This window comes from Saccopteryx bilineata, chromosome 7, assembly GCF_036850765.1.
Source record: "Saccopteryx bilineata isolate mSacBil1 chromosome 7, mSacBil1_pri_phased_curated, whole genome shotgun sequence".
Taxonomy (NCBI): Eukaryota; Metazoa; Chordata; class Mammalia; order Chiroptera; family Emballonuridae; genus Saccopteryx; species Saccopteryx bilineata.
In genome coordinates, this window is record NC_089496.1 from 91,860,695 (window position 1) to 91,875,799 (window position 15,105).

General features: G+C 39.6%; 1 protein-coding gene across 5 annotated transcripts in view; it reads right to left on the reverse strand.

Annotated features, from left to right (window-relative positions):
• Positions 1-15,105, reverse strand: part of CFAP43 (cilia and flagella associated protein 43) — a 118,664-nt gene that overhangs the window by 67,400 nt on the left and 36,159 nt on the right. For all 5 annotated transcript variants that reach the window (XM_066238800.1, XM_066238799.1, XM_066238801.1 and 2 more), the window contains 3 exons: positions 14,540-14,688; positions 12,185-12,288; positions 8,464-8,604 (listed from right to left, as the gene is read on the reverse strand). In XM_066238800.1, coding sequence (XP_066094897.1) covers positions 8,464-8,604; positions 12,185-12,288; positions 14,540-14,688 — 394 coding nt within the window. The remainder of the gene's footprint in view (positions 1-8,463; positions 8,605-12,184; positions 12,289-14,539; positions 14,689-15,105) is intronic.

The following is a 15,105-nucleotide window of genomic DNA, read 5'->3' on the forward strand; positions in this document are numbered from 1 at the left end:
TCCTCGGAGCATTCCGGAGTTCCACACAAACTGATAGCGAAAGGACTGTTATCACTTGAATCTGAGAGACGAGGGTGTGGAGAAATCTACCACAGGGACGTTCTTTCAAACCGCAAGGAAGTGTGCCTGTGGTGAGTCAGCCCATATACTTGGGAACCGCGAGCCGCCACCGCGAGCCGCCGCAAGCAACCGCGCGCGCCCGGTCCGGTTGAGCACCGCTGACGTTCCCAGCGGCCCGCACACTGCGAGTGGGGGTCGCCGGCCACCGGTGCCCGGAGCGCCCCATTCGCGCGCGTGCCTTGGGCATTCCACGCGCCCAGGGCGCCTTGCTGGCCCGCACACCCAGGGGGCTCCATTATCCTGCGCCTGGTGCGGTCCAGCCGCCAGCGGCGGGCGAGCGGGAGAGGCTTGGGAGATTCTCTCCGTGGGCGGGGCACCTCACCCAGCCATTCAAGCTAACAATCAAGCGTTGGGGGAGGGGTGCGCGCAGGCAGCCTAAAATACCTTCGGAAACACAGCTGCGACCCAATCACTGAAATTAGCTTAACCCATGAAATCTGCGCACCCTCGGTTCTAATTGATAAGATCTCTCTCAGTTCAGCGATCCAAGACAAGAGGCGTGATATTTTTTAGTGTCTCTCGCTAAAGGGGCGGGGGCAACTTCTGATTGATAGAGCCTCCATATTCAGGGATAAACGCTAACAAGAAGGACTTGGCAGATAATAAGGTCTATACTACACTAGTCGTAAGCAGAGACTAGTGCCTCTTCTTCCCTGCAAAAACAGGCTACAAAGTGTGGAAAGCCTGGGTTGAGAGGTCCAACTAAATGATAGGCGCTGATCAGTCACCTTGACAACAATTGTCTCCCACCCCCGCCTGATTACACTGGAGGCCCTGACTGTCAGAGCCTTTCCCAAAGCCTTGCACTGAGTGAGGATAGAGTGGGGATTTCCCAGCTCTTTGAGCCTCTTACTCCCCAGGCAGAAGCAGTTGCAGCCTTATAGCTGGATCACCAGGCTGCTAATTCAGAAAGGGGGGACTAGGAGAGAGAATCCAGGAAAGCAAACTCTCTCATCGTTGAACCTTGCAAACGCCAACAAGCCTTTACTTCCAGCAAGACTAAAGCCAATTATATGACATTGCCATAGAATCCCATCAACTGCAAATCCCTACCTAAGAGTGACACAGGGGCAGAGCCTGGGGTACAGAGTCACTGACCAGGAAGAGGGAGAGAAAAGAAAAAGGAAGAAGTTAACCTCTCAAAATCAAGAAAAACCCACAGACTTTACAACTTGATCCACTAATTTTTTGTTGTTGTTGTTGTTGTTTGTTTCTTCTATCTTTTTGCCTTTATTTCCTCCACCTCGGTCCTTCTATTCTCTGCCCATCTTATACTTCCCCTTTCTTGAACTACACTACTCATGAGTGTTGCATTTTATTTTTCTTCTTCATCCTCACCCTCCTTTAAGGTTATACTCCAAAACACTTAACTCTCACTCTCTCCTTTTTTGTTTTTTTTTTTGTCTTGCTTTATTTTGTTTTTTTCTCTTCCTATTTTATTTCTTCCTTCGTTTTTCTCTTTTTCTTATTTTTTCATTTCTATTCGTTTTTTCTTTTCTCATTTTACTTTCCTCCCATATAATCCTCAATCACGAACAAATTAGTTAATTTGGGACTCAAGGCTTTTTTTTGGCTTTATTTCTCTTTTTTGCTTTTGTTTTTATTTTTTTTTCTTGTTTGTTTATTTTTGTGGCATTTTGGGTCCTCCCAACCCAAGGTCTCCATCCATTGTATTTAGTCTTCGCTCCACTTAATACAACAGATTTTTACTTATTATTTTTATTTTTTCTTCTTTATTATTCTTTTTTGGTCCTTTTTTCTGGTTCCCTCTTATCCCTCTCATTATATCTCTTAGTTGACCATCACTTATAAGCAAATCATCTTATGCTTGTCTAAGATTTTCTTCCTTTTTTTTTTTTTTTTTTTTGCATTTAGTAGGTCCCTACTCCCTTTTTTTTTGCCCCTTGAACTCTTCACCCCAAATCAGGCCCTCCATTATAGGCACGATATTTCCCTGAGGAGGGGAGAGGAGGGAAAGAGAAGAGAGAAAAAAAGGGGGAAATAATAAATTATTACTGTTTTTTTTTTGTGGGGTGTTTTACCCTTTTTTTTTTTTTTTTTTTTTACTTTTTACTCTTTATTAATTCTAATTAGTGCTATCAATAAGACCACCCTCAGATGCCGATAAGAAAGAGGAAATCGAATATTATGGATACAAAAGAAAGAGAGGTAACACAAATAGATGTGGAAAAATCTATGGAGAAAAGACTTAACATATTGGAAGCCTTGGAGCTAAATGACAGAGAATTTAAAATAGAAATCTTAAAAATACTCAGAGATATACAAGAAAACACAGAAAGGCAATATAGGGAGATCAGAAAACAACTCAATGAACACAAAGAATATATTACCAAGGAAATTGAAACTATAAAAACAAATCAAACAGAAATGAAAAACTCAATTCACGAGCTGAAAAACGAGGTAACAAGCTTAGCTAACAGAACAGCCCAGATTGAAGATAGGATTAGTGAAATAGAAGACAAACAACTTGAGGCACAACAGAGAGAAGAAGAAAGAGACTCAAAAATAATAAAAAACGAGAAAGCCCTACAGGAATTGTCTGACTCCATCAGAAAGAATAACATAAGAATAATAGGTATATCAGAGGGAGAAGAGAAAGAAAATGGAATGGAGAATATACTCAAACAAATAATAGACGAGAACTTCCCAAGTCTGTGGAAGGAACTAAAGCCTCAAATTCAAGAAGCAAACAGAACACCAAGTTTTCTTAACCCCAACAAACCCACTCCAAGGCACATCATAATAAAGATGACACAAACCAATGACAAAGAAAAAATTCTCAAGGCAGCCAGGGAAAAGAAGAGTACAACATATAAAGGAAGGCCTATTAGATTATCATCAGATTTCTCAGCAAAAACTCTACAAGCTAGAAGAGAGTGGACCCCAATATTTAAAGCCCTGAAAGAGAGGAACTTTCAGCCAAGAATACTATACCCATCAAAGCTATCCTTCAAGTATGAAGGAGATATAAAAACATTCACAAATACAGAAAAGATGAGAGAATTTATCAACAGAAAGCCCCCACTCCAGGAAATACTAAAGGGGGTTTTCCAACCAGATTCAAAGAACAAAAGAAAACAACACCACAAGTAACAGCTCCACCAAGAACACAATAAAACCAAACTTAAACTGTGACAACAAAGGAAAAAAAAGGGGGGAGAGGATGGAGATTAACAGTAGCAAAGGATGATGAAGTGCAGAAATACTTATAAGATAGGGTACTACAATGAATATGGTAGGTACCCTTTTCATTACTTAATGGTAACCACCCTTAAAAAAACCACCACAAAAACACTTGACTTAAAAAAGGTAGCAACAGAGGAAAGAAGTATGGAACACAAACAAAAACAAATGATAGAAAAACAAAAGAGAAGAATCAAACTAGATACAAAACTAACAGAAAGCAATTTATAAAATGGCAGTAGGGAACCCACAAGTGTCAATAATTACACTAAATGTAAATGGATTAAACTTACCAATAAAAAGACACAGAGTAGCAGAATGGATTAAAAAAGAAAATCCAACTATATGCTGCCTACAAGAAACACATCTAAGCAACAAGGATAAAAACAAATTCAAAGTGAAAGGCTGGAAAACAATACTCCAAGCAAACAACACCCAAAAAAAAGCAGGCGTAGCAATACTCATATCTAATAATGCTGACTACAAGACAGAAAAAGTACTCAGAGACAAAAATGGTCATTTCATAATGATTAAGGGGAAGTTGAATCAAGAAGACATAACAATCCTTAATATATATGCACCAAACCAAGGAGCACCAAAATATATAAGACAGCTACTTATTGACCTTAAAACAAAAACTAACAAAAATACAATCATACTTGGAGACCTCAATACACCGCTGATGGCTCTAGATCGGTCATCCAAACAGAGAATCAATAAAGATATAGTGGCCTTAAATGAAATACTAGAACACCTGGATATGATAGACATCTACAGGACACTTCATCCCAAAGCGACAGAGTATACATTTTTCTCTAGTGTACATGGAACATTCTCAAGAATTGACCATATGTTGGGCCACAAAGACAATATCAGCAAATTTAGAAAAATTGAAATTGTACCAAGCATATTTTCTGATCATAAAGCCTTGAAACTAGAATTCAACTGCAAAAAAGAGGGGGAAAAACCCACAAAAATGTGGAAACTAAACAACATACTTCTAAAAAATGAATGGGTCAAAGAAGAAATAAGCGCAGAGATAAAAAGATATATACAGACAAATGAAAATGAAAATACGACATATCAGAATCTCTGGGATGCAGCAAAAGCAGTAATAAGAGGAAAGTTCATATCACTTCAGGCCTATATGAACAAACAAGAGAGAGCCAAAGTAAACCACTTAACTTCACACCTTAAGGAACTAGAAAAAGAAGAACAAAGACAACCCAAAACCAGCCGAAGAAAGGAGATAATAAAAATCAGAGCAGAAATAAATGAAATAGAGAACAGAAAAACTATAGAAAAAATCAATAAAACAAGGAGCTGGTTCTTTGAAAAGATCAACAAAATTGACAAACCCTTGGCAAGACTCACCAAGGAAAAAAGACACAGGACTCAAATAAATAAAATCCAAAATGAAAGAGGAGAGATCACCACAGACATCATAGATATACAAAGAATTATTGTAGAATACTATGAAAAATTATATGCCACCAAATACAACAATCTAGAAGAAATGGATAAATTCCTAGAACAATACAACCTTCCTAGACTGAGTCATGAAGAAGCAGAAAGCCTAAACAGACCAATCAGCAGGGAGGAAATAGAAAAAACTATTAAAAATCTCCCCAAAAATAAAAGTCCAGGCCCAGACGGTTATACTAGTGAATTCTATCAAACATTCAAAGAAGACTTGGTTCCTATTCTACTCAAAGTCTTCCAAAAAATTGAAGAAGAAGCAATACTTCCAAACACATTTTATGAGGCCAACATAACCCTCATACCAAAACCAGGCAAGGATGGCACAAAGAAAGAAAACTACAGACCAATATCTCTAATGAATACAGATGCTAAAATACTAAACAAAATACTGGCAAACCGAATACAACAACATATTAAAAAAATAATACATCATGATCAAGTGGGATTCATCCCAGAATCTCAAGGATGGTTCAACATACGCAAAACGGTTAACGTAATACACCATATCAACAAAACAAAGAACAAAAACCACATGATCTTATCAATAGATGCAGAAAAGGCTTTTGATAAAATACAACACAATTTTATGTTTAAGACTCTCAACAAAATGGGTATAGAAGGAAAATATCTCAACATGATAAAGGCCATATATGATAAACCATCAGCCAACATCCTATTAAATGGCATAAAACTGAGGACTTTCTACCTTAAATCAGGAACAAGACAGGGTTGTCCACTTTCTCCACTCTTATTCAACGTGGTGCTAGAAGTTCTGGCCAGAGCAATCAGACAAGACAAAGAAATAAAAGGCATCCATATCAGAAAAGAAGAAGTAAAGCTATCACTTTTTGCTGATGATATGATCCTATACATCGAAAATCCGAAGGACTCCACAAAAAGATTATTAGAAACAATAAACCAATACAGTAAGGTCGCAGGATACAAAATTAACATACAAAAGTCCATAGCCTTTCTATATGCCAACAATGAAATATTAGAAAATGAACTCAAAAAAATAATCCCCTTCACGATTGCAACAAAAAAAATAAAATACCTAGGAATAAACATAACAAAGAACGTAAAGGACCTATATAATGAAAATTACAAAGCATTGTTAAGGGAAATCGAAAAAGATACAATGAGATGGAAAAATATTCCTTGTTCTTGGATAGGAAGAATAAATATAATCAAAATGGCCATATTACCCAAAGCAATATACAAATTTAATGCAATTCCCATCAAAATCCCTATGAGATTTTTTAAAGAAATGGAACAAAAAATCATCAGATTTATATGGAACTATAAAAAACCCCGAATAGCCAAAACAATCCTAAGGAAAAAGAATGAAGCTGGGGGCATTACAATACCTGACTTTAAACTATATTATAGGGCCACGATAATCAAAACAGCATGGTATTGGCAGAAAAATAGACACTCAGACCAATGGAACAGAATAGAAAGCCCAGAAATAAAACCACATATATATGGTCAAATAATCTTTGATAAAGGGGCCAACAACACACAATGGAGAAAAGAAAGCCTCTTCAACAAATGGTGTTGGGAAAACTGGAAAGCCACATGCAAAAGAATGAAACTCGACTACAGCCTGTCCCCGTGTACTAAAATTAATTCAAAATGGATCAAAGACCTAAATATAAGACCTGAAACAATAAAGTACATAGAAGAAGACATAGGTACTAAAATCATGGACCTGGGTTTTAAAGAACATTTTATGAACTTGACTCCAATGGCAAGAGAAGTGAAGGCAAAGATAAATGAATGGGACTACATCAGAATTAAAAGTTTTTGCTCAGCAAGAGAAACTGATATCAAAATAAACAGACAGCCAACTATATGGGAACTGATATTTTCAAACGACAGTTCAGATAAGGGCCTAATATCCAAAATTTATAAAGAACTCATAAAACTCAACAACAAACAAACAAGCAATCCAATAAAAAAATGGGAAGAGGACATGAACAGACACTTCTCCCAGGAAGAGATACAAATGGCCAACAGATATATGAAAAGATGCTCAGCTTCATTAGTTATTAGAGAAATGCAAATCAAAACTACAATGAGATACCACCTCACTCCTGTCAGATTAGCTATTATCAACAAGACGGGTAATAGCAAATGTTGGAGAGGCTGTGGAGAAAAAGGAACCCTCATTCACTGTTGGTGGGACTGTAAAGTAGTACAACCATTATGGAGGAAAGTATGTTGGTTCCTCAAAAAACTGCAAATAGAACTACCTTATGACCCAGCAATCCCTCTACTGGGTATATACCCCAAAACCTCAGAAACATTGATACGTGAAGACACATGTAGCCCCATGTTCATTGCAGCACTGTTCACAGTGGCCAAGACATGGAAACAACCAAAAAGCCCTTCAATAGAAGACTGGATAAAGAAGATGTGGCACATATACACTATGGAATACTACTCAGCTATAAGAAATGATGACATCAGATCATTTACAGCAAAGTGGTGGGATCTTGATAACATTATAAGGAGTGAAATAAGTAAATCAGAAAAAAACAAGAACTACATGATTCCATACATTGGTGGAACATAAAAATGAGACTAAGAGACATGGACAAGAGTGTGGTGGTTACCAAGGGTGGGGGGGGGAGGGAGGACATGGGAGGGAGGGAGGGAGAGAGTTAGGGGGAGGGGGAGGGGCACAGAGAACTAGATAGAGGGTGATGGAGGACAATCTGACTTTGGGCGAGGGGTTTGCAACATGATTTGATGACAAAATAACCTAGACATGTTTTCTTTGAATATATGTACCCTGATTTATTAATGTCATCCCATTACCATTAATAAAAATTTATTAAAAAAATATATGGTTAATTAAATATTAAAGTACTTTGAAGTTTTTGGCTCTCTTATACTCTATAATTATACATCTGCAAAATAGCTACTCAGATATTTGTTACCTAAAAGTGAAAAAGTGTCTATTTTGTCAGACCTCTAGCCAGAAAGCTTTCTTTAGAACAAGGATCGGAAACCTATGGCTCCCAAGCCAGATGTGGCTCTTTTGATGGCTGCATCTGGCTCGCAGACAAATCTTTAATAAAAAAAATGTTAAAAATATAAAACATTCTCATGTATTACAATCCATTCATTCCCTACTGCTCATGTTCATGGGTGGGACAACACCAAGTTTTTATTGGATAATGCATAACGTACACGGGTCGTTGTATGGCTCTCAACGGAATTACATTTTAAAATATGTGGCGTTCATGGTTCTCTCAGCCAAAAAGGTTCCCGACCCTTGCTTTAGAATTTTATCAGTGAAAGTAACTACACAGTAACCTATATAAATTTGACTATGTATATTTAAAACTACAAAAAAGAGACATCACCAAATGGCAAATGAAGTCGACAAAAGTGCTAGTTGATCCTGTTTCTTTTCTCTGGTAATTGGAAAGATCATATGAATGACAAGGCCTAGAAGAAAGTCTACATTTCACATTGCTTAGCAGCCTCCTAGGTTTCACTTTGTAAGATAAACAAAAGATGGCCATTTTACCTCTTCACATGTTAAGAGAAAAAGAATACTATCACCAGAAAAACAAATAAATAAAAAAGCTATAGCAACTACTTGTCTGGGACCAGAACAGAACTGGTTGCTTTTTTTCTCTTTACCTTGTGGTAGGATTTTAGGCAGAACAAATATTTCCAGCCTGCTTCTTCCTGTTTCTGGGAGCGGGGAAAGCACCATCACTTCTACTATATCTATTTCCAAAGGAGACACTGTGGATATTTGTAAAATGCCTTTGCCCACCTCTGAAAGAAAATGGAAATCAACACCACAAGTAGTCATTGATAAATTTAAAGAGTCTTTTATCTTACCAAGTAAGATATCACATTATAGAATTGCCTTCACTAAATCTTTAGACCAAATTTATTTACTAGATATTTAAAGTGACCTTTCAACATAAGTGACAGGGACATGTTTGATGAACAGATAAAGGAGTCCCCTGACAAGATGTCTGAGTTGGCTGCTTCAACCCAACTTGATGGGCTCAGCTCCTTTCCCAGGCAGGGAGGTCTTCGGGAGTCCTCCACGCCTACCCCACTCAGCAACACATGCATGCTCTGGTCCCTTGAATGTCCACTCTAGCTGGTTTGCCCACTCCCAATACTGGACAAACTCAGCCTTTAGTGTTCTTTGCATCTGCAGTCAGGATATTGACATGTAGTCAAGATAGTGAGGACTTGAGTTTGTCCTCCAGAAACCTAGGTAATCTGACCTCTGCAAGGTTCGTGCATGGGGCCCACTGTGGATTCTCTCCAGATTCACTACTCCAACTCTCCATGGGGACTGTTCAACATGTGTCTGCTTTCTCAGGCCCCAATATCAGCCCTTTTTCTCACATGTTCAGTGGATGACCTTTCCTCTCGTTTAGTGAGGAAGACAGAACATCTCACACAAACTTGACCTCAACTTTCTTATCCAAATTTCACATTGTTCCCGTCCTCTTCCTTCATTTCCTGATATTTTTGTAGGAACAAAATGTAACCCTTTTCCATCTGTGATTTTGAGCTCATTCCTCCAATGTCCTGTCAGAACATGTACTATCAATTACTTTTATTTTCTTTTGTCTTTTATGGGTTTTTTCTATTCAGCCCTCTAAACTCCCCTATTTCGAATGAGAACCTTCCTTCCACCCTGCTTCCCCACCACAGTTACTATCCAAGTCTCTTTTCTCTACTGCAAACTTCTTAAAACAGGAGTTACCACTTACTGACTTTATTTTCCGCCCTAACTTCTTTATCTCTCTACTCCAAAGAAGAAATTCTCCCACGGGTCACTCATGATTGGTAAATACACGAGGGCTTTCTGCTAGTCCTCACCCTGTTCACATTTTTGCCACAGTATACACTGTCACCCAGCCTTCTTCCTTCAAGCTCCTTCTAGAGTGGGCGACTCCCAGTTCTCTTATTACTCTGACCTCTTCTCAGTTTTCTTTTCTGCTTCATCTTTCTCTGCCCACAGCTTCAATGGAAATAGTTTTCCCCATCCTATACTCTGACTGACCAGGTATGTTGAAAAATGGAATATTTAGGCAGAACTTGCATCCATTCTGGTGTCAGCCTACCGCACTTTATGCCATCTAGTTTACATATTAAGGTTACCTGTTTAACCTCATTAAGCAATTAGGTTTGCTTCTACTCTGTCTTAAGTCATCTCAACTATAAACTGTGAATTACAAATCTCCACCTCCAAACCTATGCAGAGATCCCCAAATGAAGAGCTTACTGGCTTCGAATCTACAGAGTTCCTCAGCTCACCCTATTCCTTAACCTCCATAATGACCTTTTTTCTTGTTTTTACGTACATTGAAGACATCACAAACTTCCACCATCCATGCTAGAAATTCTACAGTCACTGCTGCTCTTTCCCTTTCACATATAATCAAATATCAAGTCCTATCACTTCCAGCACTCAAGCTGTTCCATCCTGTTTCTCTGTAACGGCTGCATGAGTGTGTGTGGTGGACAGGAGCAGGAGCCCTGAAGCGAGACTTGGTGAGTCTGTGTCCTGGCTCCACCGCTCCCTAGCTGCATGACTTTGAACAGTACTTAACCTCACATTGCCTTATCCGTAAATTAGTGTAACAGTCCCTACCTCATAAAAGTTGACTGTAAGAATTAAATACATTAATACATGCCAAGTTCTTAGAACACTAAAATCCCTCAATAAATATTTGTTGGGGATCAAAAGCCAACAGGGTCTTTGCAGTTTAGATTTTTGGGGGATAGAGATGTGGGGAACTGGCAGTAAGCTGACAGTCTGCCGAACCGTCACCTCACTTGTTCTGTGAAGTTGCTAAATGCTGTTAAGCTGTGGTGCTGGATTGTTTATACTCATCCCACCCCTCATGTTCCCTGGAAAGACTGGAGGCAAGTTTCTTTCATCCTTTGTTTTGTGAAGTTAAGATGTTATGTAGGGTGGTGGCTTCCTGCATTTGGTAGAATTCTCGTGTTGCTTTGGAAATGTGATCAGAGATCTCTGATTTGCTAATGGCCTCAGCGCTATAAATAAAGCAAAAAGCGATTTTGGAGCGCGCTCTGTTCTTGCCATCAGCAGTTGCAGAGCCCTCCGGAGCCCATCCTTTGACTTTAAGCGTATTTTCTTAATTCCGTGCCATTCCCACTCAGGACCTGGAATTACTAGCTGCACTGGTTCGTGGCAAAAGTTGGCTATTGTCATGATTAATATCACTTCTTGCTTGGGCCACTAGAATAATTGCCTATCTTGTCTTTTTTATTCCATTCTCTTGCCTTTCTGTTTCATCCTTCACACTTGTACTAGAGCTGTCCTCTAGAAAACCAAGTCAAATCATATTAGTCCCATCTTGGAAACCTCTAATGATATTGCTTTAACCACAGAACAAAGTCCAGACTCCTTGAAATAACACTTAAGACCTTTGTCTTTTTCAGATTTCATCACCATAATTATCATCTAGTAAATTCCTCTGTTTACCATGTACACCAGACTCTTACTATTCCAAGGGCTTTTGCTCCAACTCTCATCTAGAGATGAAATACTAATATGGCCCATCCTCCCCTACTTTAAATCCTCAGAAAGCTCTTCCCCATCCTCTGCACCCCTAGATTAGTGCCTCCCTTTACCTCCACCCATTTCCTCACATCCGGCAGAATTAACTGCCTCTTCCTCTGAGCCTACATAGCACTCTGCTTATTCTTCCTCCCCTAAATTGTCTCCTAGATCCTTCCGTGCCCCACAGGGCCTAGGTTCAGCTTTTTACACCTAGTAGGTACTCAATAATTTTTAAAAATCAATAAATGGATTTAAAAAATATATTTTGGGAATATTTATATTTGATTAGTACCTAAATCCAGAGAGAAATGTATTAGTTCTTACTATTAATCACATAAGTGCCATCTCACCTATCAGAAATGTGGTTTACCTGGGCATTTAAATAAACAATATTGAGAAAGCTGAATATCATTTAGTTTAAAAAGGAAACATTAAAATTCATGTCATAAAACTTTCTTTATTACATAGAGATTAAATATTATTTTAAAAAATATTTCAGGAATAAATAACCCAACTTCCTTTGGTAATAACATTATTTCTAATTATTTATTCATTAATAAATTCATTAATTGATTCAAGAAATATTTATTTAGTATCAACTATGTACCCAACAGATGTACTAGAAACCTCTAAATATGATATGGGAATTTTCCTAAAAATCTCTTAACAGTTATTTAAATGTTTCTCTTTTAGAAAATATGCCATAAATAATTATCTCACTATAGCCCCATTTTCACCACTAAATTCTTTGTAATAAAGTGCCCAATATTTTAAATTAATAAACATTTTATGTAGTACCTACGAATCCAAGAACATCAAATAAGCTTGAGGGGTTGGCATTGAGAACAAAGACATATCCTTCTGCTGTTCCAGCTAATAGATACATTCCTCGCTGGTCATAACTAGGAAAGAAGAAATGTGGTTTTACTTGTTTCATTAATAAGATGATAAGCATTTACTGAATGACAACACAGAGATCCATTCAAACCCAGTCATTCTTATAGTCTATTTTTTTCAATATTACCTGACCTTATTTATAAATGCCAAGTGATTACATATAAATGTAACCATTGCATTCTAGGCTAATGCTATTTCCAGACTGCAACACAGTCAAGAAGATTCACTGAATGTGGGAAACTATTGCATTATAAGTAAATGAAATATGACAATAGAGCTTTCCAGACATTTCAAGTGGAAATAAGCAATTCTCAAATCTGTATGATGAGTACCTTTTGGTACCTTCAGGACAAATAGCTGGCAGGAGGAGGAAGAATGTAGTGAAGTGTTTCTACACCTTCAGCAAATTAGGAAAAGTGGGAAAATGCAAATTAGGATATGAGAAAAGGATGTGAGAAAGAAGATACACAAAACATACGGTGCTGAAGAGTAGAATGTAACTGAAGGGAGCGGAGAGAACCCACCCCGCCCAGAGCGGAGGCACTGGAGGGAGCGGACAGAACCCACCCCGCCCATTGGGGAGGCACTGGAGGGAGCGGACAGAACCCACCCCCACCCAGAGCGGAGGCACTGGAGGGAGCGGAGAGAACCCACACCGCCCAGAGCGGAGGCACTGGAGGGAGCGCACAGAACCCACCCTGCCCAGAGCGGAGGCACTGGAGGGAGCGCACAGAACCCACCCCGCCCAGAGCGGAGGCACTGGAGGGAGCGGACAGAACCCACCCTGCCCATTGGGGAGGCACTGGAGGGAGCGGACAGAACCCACCCCGCCCATTGGGGAGGCACTGGAGGGAGCACACAGAACCCACCCCACCCAGAGCGGAGGCACTGGAGGGAGCGGACAGAACCCACCCCGCCCAGAGCGGAGGCACTGGAGGGAGCGCACAGAACCCACCCCGCCCAGAGCGGAGGCACTGGAGGGAGCGCACAGAGCCTCCCCTGGGCAGAGGCAGCAGAGCTGGCAGACCCAGCACAGGTGGTGGAAAGCCGGCTCCTCCAGGCACTGGCTGGGTAAGTTCCTGGCAAATGTTCTCTTCACCGCTAGGAGCCTAAGGTCCCTCACTTGTGGAATAGGCACAAGCATAATACGTTCCTGACTGGGTGGGGTAAGGATCACGTTCAATAAGCTACACTGTGTGACAAGACACAAATGTCCGTTCTTATTAATATTCACTAATATGATAAATTAACAAAAGAAATAATAATAGCAACACATAACTCCAAGCCCAATTTCTCTACACTGTCTTCTTAAAAGTTTTGCTTCAAAAGATTTAAAATCATCTAAATGCAATGAAATATCATATAGCTGTGAAAATGAATGAGGAAAGTCTTTATGTGTAGAAAACATATCATACTATTAAGTGAGAAAAAAAAAAGAGGCTCAGAACATTATACATGGTTTGTTCTTTTTCAGAGCAAATGCATTGACTGTGGAGCCCAACTACCTGGGTTCAAATCCTGACATTTGCCCTTTACACCTGTGTGATACTAAGCAAGTTATTTAAACTCTTTGTGCCTCATCTTCCTCACCTGTAAAGTGGAGACAATACGAGTCTTTACCCAGAGGCGGATTTAATGGCTGGAGGACTGTAAGCAAGCCCTGAGCCCCGACTTCTGAAGGGCCCCACAAAACCTCAACTTTACACTTTTTTCTAATGACATCAAATTTGGTTTCACATGTGCAATTTTAACGTTAATAGTACATAATATTTTTTATTTGTTTAAAAATATGGTAAACATGTGGTTTTATTTTCTCTGTCTCTCTCCTTTTTTTAAGGGGCCCAATATTTTCTGCACCTGGGGCCTCAACCGACCTTAATCTGCCTATGTCTCTACCTCATGAAGTTAATACAATGAAAGTGCCTGGCCCAGTCTAACTACTTGATAATTATTTGCATAAATAAAAGGAAGTACTTTTCTTTTTGCTTGTTTATGGATAAAGTTATCTCTGGAAGGAAGACAGAAGACCTTGGTAACAGGCTGCCTCCAGCAAGAAAAACTTGCTGTTCAGGGACAATGGCAGGCACCTTTCAATACACACCCCTAGGTACATTTTGAACACTGGGTCCAGTCAATATATTAATTTCCAAAACAAAACAAAACACATAAAACTCAAAATGTAAAGGAATTATGGGTTCAGTTGAATTCTCAACAAACAGGTCTGACAAAGTTGCTGTCAGAGCAGGCAGTACTTACAGGAGGTGCTGGACAGAGTATTCGGAGAGAAAGGCCTCGTGGATTGCCTCAGGGGATTCGACGTTCAGGATGTCCAAAAAGTGGACAGAGCCACCCACAGTCCCCACTGCCGCAGAGAGGGAGGAGGGAGAGCAGGCCAGAACTGTGGTCTGTTTAAAATAAACCTGGGATGTTTAACTTCACTGTGCCAATGCCCCCACTCCCACAAAACCCCACAAATTTAAAAAAACTGAAGCTGGCTCTCTTACATACCAGAATTCGACAGTTTATTTGAAAAGACTGCAGAATTCGAGAGGAATGCCTAGTGTTGTGTGGTATGACAAATTGTACACTCAACATTCCTGAGCTAATTGATTGCATAATAAGTCAGAGAAATCTGCATATCTTATTTTTTTATCCTAAAATTAGAATGATAACCTGACCAGGCGGTGGCGCAGTGGATAGAGCATTGGACTGGGATGCGGAAGACCCAGGTTTGAGACCCCGAGGTCGCCAGCTTGAACACAGGCTCATCTGGTTTGAGCAAAGCTCACCAGCTTGGACCCAAGGTCGCTGGCTCTAGCAAG